The 9,170-nt window shown below is 37.6% G+C and overlaps 1 protein-coding gene across 1 annotated transcript; it reads right to left on the bottom strand.

Annotated features, from left to right (window-relative positions):
• Positions 1 to 1,661: 1,661 nt before the first annotated feature.
• Positions 1,662 to 7,437, bottom strand: LOC143536206 (ribonuclease TUDOR 2-like). Its single transcript, XM_077030250.1, has 16 exons — positions 7,257 to 7,437; positions 7,037 to 7,111; positions 6,809 to 6,922; positions 6,633 to 6,728; positions 5,794 to 6,000; positions 5,467 to 5,676; positions 5,273 to 5,380; positions 4,963 to 5,130; positions 4,678 to 4,875; positions 3,503 to 3,862; positions 3,184 to 3,414; positions 2,874 to 3,062; positions 2,713 to 2,790; positions 2,432 to 2,626; positions 1,929 to 2,306; positions 1,662 to 1,857 (listed from the first exon to the last, which is right to left on the bottom strand). The coding sequence occupies exons 1-16, from the start codon at positions 7,404 to 7,406 to the stop codon at positions 1,663 to 1,665; spliced, it is 2,952 nt and encodes a 983-aa protein (XP_076886365.1). The 5' UTR covers positions 7,407 to 7,437; the 3' UTR covers position 1,662.
• Between the last annotated feature and the right edge of the window lie 1,733 nt (positions 7,438 to 9,170).

Here is a 9,170-nt window from a genome sequence, read left to right on the forward strand (position 1 = left end):
GGAACTTACTTTATCAGGAAGTATAAAGTGTCTCAGTCATAGGAAACACAAAGCCCACTTGAATAGGGTAAAGGCCCGGATCAAAATGCAAATGAGCCGAGTCAAGCCTCAGCTTGACTAGGCTCGTAAGTGATGATCCCCACGTTTCCATTATTAAGATTCCCAACCCTATGAAAAAAGTGATGATCCCTAGCTGCTTTCAAAGTAAACATAAGACCTTCCATAGCGAAAATGAATCGAAAATGAGAAAGAGGATCTTCTAGTCAAATCCCCCCGTCTAAGATCAAACTCGATGGTAAGCGAACCATTAACCAAAACCAATGCTATAGACCAAGAAATGCAAACTTTAACCCAATTCCTCCAAATAGCCAAATAGGACCAAAACTCATTTGATCAAAACGTGAATATAAGTACTCCCAACAAAGAGTCAAAAGCTTTATCAAATTCGACCTTCATAACTACTTTGCTCTTTATATTTCTTAGTCCAAGACACTAGCTCGGATGCTTCTTCCTTAAATGAAAGACGATTGGCCGAACCCTTATCGACTCGCTAAATTTCGAAGCCAAAGGTTGACAATTTCCTTCTTAACAAAATCCAGTTTAGACACCCACTGACCATTTATCGAAAGACCATTAAACCTGCTCCTTAGCTTATTACTATTCACCATACCCTAAAAAATGTTATTTTATTTGCTCCATGCCACGTCAACGCCCGCCTAAGCGCATACGAGCTGCTCTAATTTTTCGAGTAAATTACACGAATAGTCCATATGGTTTATGATGGACTACGGATATGATCTCAAACTTTAAAATTTGACGTATTCGGTCTGTAAAATTACACGAATAGTCCATATGGTTTATGATGGCTGCATTTGTTATCCAATGTACCTTTTCTCCAAATCAGTTGTTTATACTGGTCATATAAGAGGACCAACTTTGCTCGTATAGGCTCTTATACAAGCCGTATAAAAGGACAATAATCCAATGCTACTTCTTATACCAGCCATATAGTACGTAAGCTACATCTTATCGGGTCGTATAACTGTATAAGCATTTTATTCTAAATTAAACCAGATACATTTAGCCAACCCAGTAAAAACAAATGAATTGGCCTTAAGATGAAAATCCAAAACTCAGTTATCAAAAGGTAACCTACAAAGGAGTAGAGGTGCACAAAATACCTGGTTCCGAACCAGACCCGAAACCGGTTCATACCCGTACCTACCTGAAACCGGTTCATACCCGTACCTACGGGTACGACCTGGTATTGAGTTCTCCCCGGACCTATACCCAAAACGGGACCGACCCGGACCTACCGGAACCAGTTTCACCTTTATCCGGTCAAAACCCAACCCAATTTTAACTTCTGTTGACCATACCCGGAACTGACCCGATTTGTGCATCTCTACAAAGGAATAGCTGATGAAATGAAAGTTGGGAAACAAAAAAAGTAAACATATATCACACAAACAAACATCCACTTATGGTCTCTGTAATCATTATAACCATCACTGCTCACCTTATTATGAGTCTAATTTAAAACTACAATAACAACAAAACAAAACAAAACTGTCCTCTACTGAGTAAAATTAAATAAAACAACGCCCGATAAAATCTCCCAAAACGAAAGAAAAGGAAAAAAAACATCAACTCTCTATTTCTTTAACGTTTTCCAGCACCGGCTTTCTTAGCACCAGGCAGCGGGTTTTCCTCGTCATCAGACTCGATATCACCATACTCCCACATCCCGAGCCTTTTGGTACGCGCTTCCGCTTGAAACTTTTCTAACTCATCCAGCATTTGTTGTTTGTCTTTAGGCTCCCATCTCCTCCTCTTCTCCAACCTTGCCACTCCTCCCTACACAATTTTCAAATTTAATTATTGTTGTTGACGAAGAATATTATAACGAGGGCTACAAGCATACAAACCTTGAGCATGATGGCGTTAATACTGGTGTCAGATTCCACGTCGACCAAAGTTACCAAGAGAAGGTTTCCGGTGCCTTGACCTTTGACTTTTCCTCCAGAAGTATCCTTATCCTCAATTACTGCTTTGAATTCCTTTGGCTCACTAAGTGTGTGTTCACTTAAATACATAGCTGCTTCCTGGCCATAATCTTCCTCCAAAGCCGGTACCTTTAAGTATGCCAGCTGGCAAAGTTGGGCCAGTCCGGGTGCAGAGGATACGGATGGATCCAGAGGACGTATCTGGCTGTATGTAACGACTTCTTGGTTCCCATAATCAATGTAGAACACTTCAAATTTTTCTTTGGCTGTTTGAACAGCACCACGCGGTCCATTCACAACCTACATGTCATTGAAAGAAACAACATTAATTTTATTATTATTACTGTCTGACCCGTTTGGGATAGAATATAATCCAAGTCAACCCATTCACAAGTAAACTGATTTATATATAATATATATCTTACCATGGCTCGGTTCCATGAGTTATCTGCGCTAAACTGTGCAAGAACAAGATCACCCTTCTTCGGATTAAACGCACCAATCACGGGTGCTTCTTTAAGATTTAACGAAGCAAGTTGCTGTTGGATGGAAGCAACTTTCTGATCTGCTACAGCCTGGACATAGAACTTGCCTCCACCAAGAACTTCAGTCACTATGGCCTGTAACAACACATCTAATGTAATTAGCACATATAACGGGTTGGTATTGAAAATATCAATAATAATTAAAATAATCATTAAGGGACCTTAAACTCTTCTTTCTGTTTTTTATCATTAGTTGCGCCATTAGAAACTTCCTCTCCTTCAACATAGTTTTCCCATATCTGCAAAGAAACTACCAATCAGTGATGATTCCTCAATCCAGTTTAAGCTACTTATTATATGCTTTTATAACCAAATTACTTGCCTTTAACTTCTGCTTCTTAGCAAGCAGCTCAGCCTGAGCAAGAAGGTGAGCGTCTGGAATCCTATCAGCACCAAACCCTGTCTGAAGTCTGGCAAGACCAGCTTCGAGAAGGGTGATCCCAACATTGCTTCTCGATTCCCACAATGATCCCAAAAAGGTTCCTGTTCTATCAACCGTTTCCACTTCAATCTGCACACATTAAAACAGAAATACTTTAAATAATAAATTAAAAAGTTATAAGCACAACAGTATTACCTCAACATCCCTAATTAAAAAGTGATAAGCACAACAGGCGAAAACAGAATATTACCTCAACATCCCTCTGCATAATCTTCCGCCTCATGAGTGAAATTGCATCATTGGAGTAGGGCTCGTCACGACCAGGGCATCTAACACCAGATAATGAGAAAGCAATGCTGCATGTTTCTTTTGGAACATATAATTTAAACCTATGACCGCTAAGAACATATTCGACAACAGCTGTCATCCTCATGTTGCGTTGCAAAAACGGGAGGAAATCTTTGGCTTTCTTGGCCGAGGTCTAATAAACAGAAAAATATATGTCAGCATCACACACACACACATACCAGTCAATGATCATAATAAAAGAGTAGTTATAAGTTTCTAACCGTCAAGAGATCTGTAACATGCATGCTTGGAGGATCTTTAGCGGAATGAATCCCTTTTCTTCCAGTTGTAGCACGAGATTCAGCTGCAAGAAGATTCTCATAGTAATTTGATCTTTCTTCAAAGTCTCTATGTCTAATGACAGTGCCAAACCCACGAGCAATGATGAGCTCCGCAACATTAACACCTGGCTGCTGAGTCGCTGATGTAGGGGGAGTCGTTGAGGGGACATCTTCAGTTTCCTTCCCTTGAGATAACAAGAATACTGAGCCAAAACCCATAACACGTGAATCTGCAGGGCCCGCAGGAGCTGATCCATCGCCAAGCGGGACCTTTCTAGAGTATTCCATTGAAACTTGAACCTAAGTTTAAACAGTATATTAAAAAATCAAAATCACCCAAGCTTTCTATTCCAAATTATAAATAAACATACAAGTGGTAACTTCAACCAATTTACTTTAAAAAAGTCGATTTGGATTATTTTAGGGAAAATTCCCAAAATGTCCTCGATCTAGAAAGAGATTCCACTTTTGTCCCCCCAAATTTGAATTTCCATCTTTGTCCATGTGCTACCCCGTCGACGCTTCCGTGTTTATTTGTGCTTAAAATTCGAGCCAACGCATTTGTGACCAATCATATCATGCCACGTGGCCAAAAAACGCCGTCCCCGGCATGTTCGAAACAAATCCCGTCGACCCCCGGATTTGTTTAAAACATGCCGCAGACGACGTTTTCACTTTGAAACATGCCAGGGATGATATGATTGGATCACAAACACATCGACTCGAATTTCAAACACAGCGGCGTCGGCGGGTTTGTGTTGGACAAAGGTGGAATTTGAACTTTGAAGGGGCAAAAATGGAATCTCTCTCTAGGGAGAGGTCATTCTGGAAAAAGTGTTCCCTCAAAACGAATCAAATAGGGCAAATAATAAAATTTAGCAAAAAGAGAAAGAGATAATAATAAACATATTCAATGTACTAACCTCCTATTTCAAAAAGTAGATTATGGTAAAAATATTGTTTTTGAAATCATAACTTAAGTTCATATAAAGTTTTCAAGAAACGAATAAAAAAACGTCTCAGGTTATCTCATCATTACCCAGCCCGTTTTGGCCTGTATGAAAATAACATTTTCAACCCGAATCCAATTTTTATAGAATAAAAGAGTGTCTTACCTGACGGCCAATTAATCGAGTTCTTAGAAATTCTCTTGCTTCACGAGCATAAGGAGCAGGTTTTTCTTCTCTTCTTGGATTTCCCAGTTTGGGACATCTGATACTTGAGAGATTAACTCGTCTCTCAGCTGCAGGACTGCCAAATGGAAGAGAATCATCGGCAACAATGATGCAGTCTCCACTGACAACTTCAACTACCTGTAACAAATTTGAAATAAAATATATGTTAAGATATTTAGATAAATGGAAGATAAGACGGTTCATGAAGCTAAGATTTAGACCAACCTTTCCAGTGAAATTGTCTGATATGGCCTTTGAATTAGTAGCTGGAGGCACATAGTTTGTCCAAAGCCTCAACTTACTCTTCTTTGCTTGAAGTTCAGCCGCCTTCAATTTCCTCCTGGCTTCATCCTCCATCATACTTGCACTCCACTCAACATACTTTGCATATCCCTACACGAAAAAAGATAATTAATCAGATAGAAAAAAAAAAGAAAAAAATATATATTTTTAGCAACAATCTGCTATTAAAATAGCCATTAAGATTTAGACTTCCATATGACAGATATTGTTGACTTGAGATTATATAACATACATTTTCAATAAGCTCCATTGCCAAGTCCTTTGCTGAGTCGCCATCAGGGTAATACACAGAACCGATCAAATTGCTAAACTTGTCAACACCTTCAAGAACAACGCGAACCTGTAGAGAGCGTGCAAAGTAAATAAATGTTCAATTCACTCCGTCAAAAGAGTTAACTAAGAATAAATAACCAAGATATTACTTACATCTCTGTTTAGCACACGAATCTCGGTAAAGTGTTTGGCTTCCCTCCCAAATGCATCAGGGGAAACTTCAGTAAAGGCCGGTGAGGATGCAATTCTTTGAGCTGATGTTAAGGGCCCACGCGACTCGCCATTAGTTTCTCCATTTGGTTCATCGGATGGTATATCAGTTACTATGGTAGGTTCTTGGGTCCTTCTTCCCATTGACGGAGCCTAATTATTAAAAAAATAATAATAATAAGATTGCATGAATGATGAAAAAGCAAAGTATTACCATAGAAGCTCCACAACAGACTATTAAATATTAATATGCTAATAAACACTTCCTACCTGGATTCCGGCAACAAACACTTGAACAAACTGAAATTCTGGAAGCAGGTAAACACGAAGCGAGCTCCCATCACGAACTTGCTCTACAATAGCTTCCATGGATTTGCCTTTGTTAGCAGCTAAAAGGCCCATTGCATCCAGATTGCTGGGATCGCCAACAGCAGATGGTGGAAGGTTCCTGATAGCAGCCTCAACAGCACCCGGTGACTAAAACAAAAACCACCACATATAATCAATTAAATGACAAAACATAATCGGTTAGAGGACGGCAAAACACATATTACTAGCTGGTGTGATCGTACACCAAATAACCATATAATCAGTTATATTACAACATATAATTAGTTAAGATGACGACAAAACATATTAATAGTGGTGTCATCGCACACTAAATAACCATAATCAGTTAAATGACAACATATGATTAGTTAGACGCCGACAAAACAAATTAATAGCTGATAACCATATAATCAGTTAAATAACAACATACAATTAATTAGACGACGACAAAACATATTAATAGTTGATGCCATCACACAATAAATAACCATATAATCAGTTAATGACAACATATAATTAGGTAGACGACGACAAAACATATTAATAGTTGGTGCAGTTGCGCACCAAATAATCATATAATTAGTTAAATGACAGCATATAATTAGTATGATGAGAATAAAACCAATTAATAGTTGAATGACATATAATCAATTCAATGTCCATTTCTATAGAAAGCGCGATATATATTCCATAAATATAAATTTAACCCCAAATACTCGGCATATTGTGATAAGAAACAGAAAACTAGTAATCAGTTGGCTTAAGAAACGGTAACTAACCCTGTCCCATAAACCCACGCCCTGTTGTCTGGCTTGTTCTTCAAGGCGCAGCAGCTCGGAATGCTCAGGGGTCACCTCTCCCTTAGCCTCCTTCACCTGTAATCAGCAAGTGAACTTATGTAAGATGCAAAAATTTAATTTTTAACTATAAATGCTGGTAAAAGAATTTAAACTACCTTTGCCCATCCATGAGTGACAACCTCGTTTCCGACATTTGTGCTACCAATGAAAACGCTGCAGAATTCTCGAGAGAAATTTGGGATGGTGTATTCTGTTCTAAAAACAACATCCTATTACACAAAAAGATAAACAAAGATTAAATATTTATAATATACTATCATCATTTAATGATACAATGCAAAATTAATGAAACACAAAGAAATATATGTCTAACGAATCACAACCTTTCCGATGCACAACTTCCGGAGATATTCTCTGCTTTCCCATGCAAATGGTTCATCCTGGCCACCGCGGCGTGCCTACATAACAAAAAAACAACCATCGTTTAGTAAATTCCATTAACAACAATCAAGATTTCACCTGAAAGATATTGGATTGATTCCAAGTACAATTCAAATTGTTAAATATTATTATTTAAGGAATTAAAAGTTTAAGTAGACATACTAATCTCGGAGCCGAAAGATGCGCCAAAACGACAGTCTTCTCAGGGGGGATTTCGGCTTTGGTGAATCCCATGATCACCAAGGTGTCACCGGACGAAACGGCTTTCACCTTTCCTCTCAACCATCCCGAATTTCCAGCTGGTTGCGCCATCGCTAAAGATCTGCAAAATAAAAACACATAAAACATTAAACACATCACAAGATAACCAAGCTCCCAATAAAAAAAACAAACTTTAACATCATAGAAACTCATAAAACACATAATTTGCTAATTATCACCTATACGGATCGCCAATCACCGTATAGATGCACAAAAACCATAAATTTCCAATTCAAACACTTGATAAAAAAAAAGTCAAATCCTAATTAAACAGCAATAAATACATAAAAATAAATCCATTTGGACAACCTACAGCAACCAATCTTCAGATCAATTTAAACCTTCAATTTATATCAATTTAATTCCCAATTAAACAACAATAAACAGCTAATAAACTCATCAATTCAACTCCCAATTAAACAACCTACAGTAACCAATCTTCAGATCTACATACAGAACACAACATATATATATAATCAATCACAAATTCAATCAATCAATGAACCAAAACGAATCCAATCACTCCGATCTACAAAACCCACATTCAAAATTCACATTACAACAGAACCCACATGCATAAATCAATCATTAGATCCAAACAGTACCTGCTTCTGAGTCAAATCAATCAATCAAACTCAAATCACTCCGAAATCAATCAGCTGAAAATGGGTTACGATCAAAAGCCACACATAATAATCGATAACCAATACCGGATTTGATCGGAAACGATGGTGATTCAGCCGGCGGATTTAATATTAATACTGTGAAACGATAGATACAATATATGGGTAGGTTGTGTCTATAATAATATAGTGGATGTGAAAATTGAAAGTAATTAAGTTGCCCCTCTATTTTGGGTAAATTACCCAAAATGCCATAACGCTTGCGCTAACTGATTCTGACTGAATGACTAGAATGACAAGTATCCGCGAGTGACGATATTTTGGTGCCACGTCGGATGCGTTGGCCAATCAGCGTGCGTCAGGTGTGCTGAATGAATCTCATTCTTCTGGTACAAGTTTTTCCTCAAAGTGGTTAAAAATGGGAGTATAAACTACAAACTTAAAACATGTTACAAATGGAATTAAAGGTTTTCAAGTAAATGGGTTTTTTTCTTTTTGTATTGTAAGACCAAATAAATACCAATTAAAGGGTTGTAGGTAGTTATTAATTTTGGTATAATTATTGTTTTCAAGTTAATTATATTTATTATTGATATTATTTGGAGGATAGGTAATAGGAATCACGGTTATAGCGTATTCGAGTTATATTTAGCTGTAATATCGAGATTATCGTAACGATTGTAATTTGAAAACAAGTTTTTGAGTTATATATTTGGTTAATAGAATTGGAGAGTTTGTTCCGAAATTAATCGTTTTACTTGAATACGTTTATATCAAGATGATATGGAGCGGCTTAAAGAACTCGTCGAGTTCGTTCAAGAATTGCAATCAAGGTTAAAGATCAGAAGGCGCAAGGCGCTGAACAAGGAACATTCAAGTGTTGAAGGTTATGTTTAATTTGTCTGGCCAGGAATTTCATTCTCAAACAAATAGTCTGATTGTTTGATTGTAATAAGAAGTTATTTCATCGAATCAAGTAACCAGGGTTTCGATTATTAAGGTTCGATTCTCATAATCTAAAGTCATTTGAGAAGAACAAAGGTGTCGAAACAAACCTAAAACACCGCGTACGTACAGGGGAGTTACAAATCAATAACCGGGATACAACTTGCGAGTTGTGTTCTTTCCAGTCCGGCGGCAACAATAGGAGGATTAAGAGGGTTCCTTTGATCGAGTTTTATTGCAAGAGTGA

This window comes from Bidens hawaiensis, unplaced genomic scaffold (assembly GCF_021521415.1).
Source record: "Bidens hawaiensis isolate Kalapana, Puna unplaced genomic scaffold, B.hawaiensis_p1.1 tig00010744_1, whole genome shotgun sequence".
Taxonomy (NCBI): domain Eukaryota; kingdom Viridiplantae; phylum Streptophyta; class Magnoliopsida; order Asterales; family Asteraceae; genus Bidens; species Bidens hawaiensis.

Coding starts and splice junctions, on each gene's coding strand:
- LOC143536206 (XM_077030250.1), bottom strand. CDS start 7,406: ATGGCGCAACCAGCTGGAAATTCGGGATGGTTGAGAGGAAAGGTGAAA. Junction 7,112..7,256: donor ATCTTTCGGCTCCGAGATTA/GTATGTCTACTT, acceptor TTTGTTATGTAG/GCACGCCGCGGTGGCCAGGA. Junction 6,923..7,036: donor GGAAGTTGTGCATCGGAAAG/GTTGTGATTCGT, acceptor TTTGTGTAATAG/GATGTTGTTTTTAGAACAGA.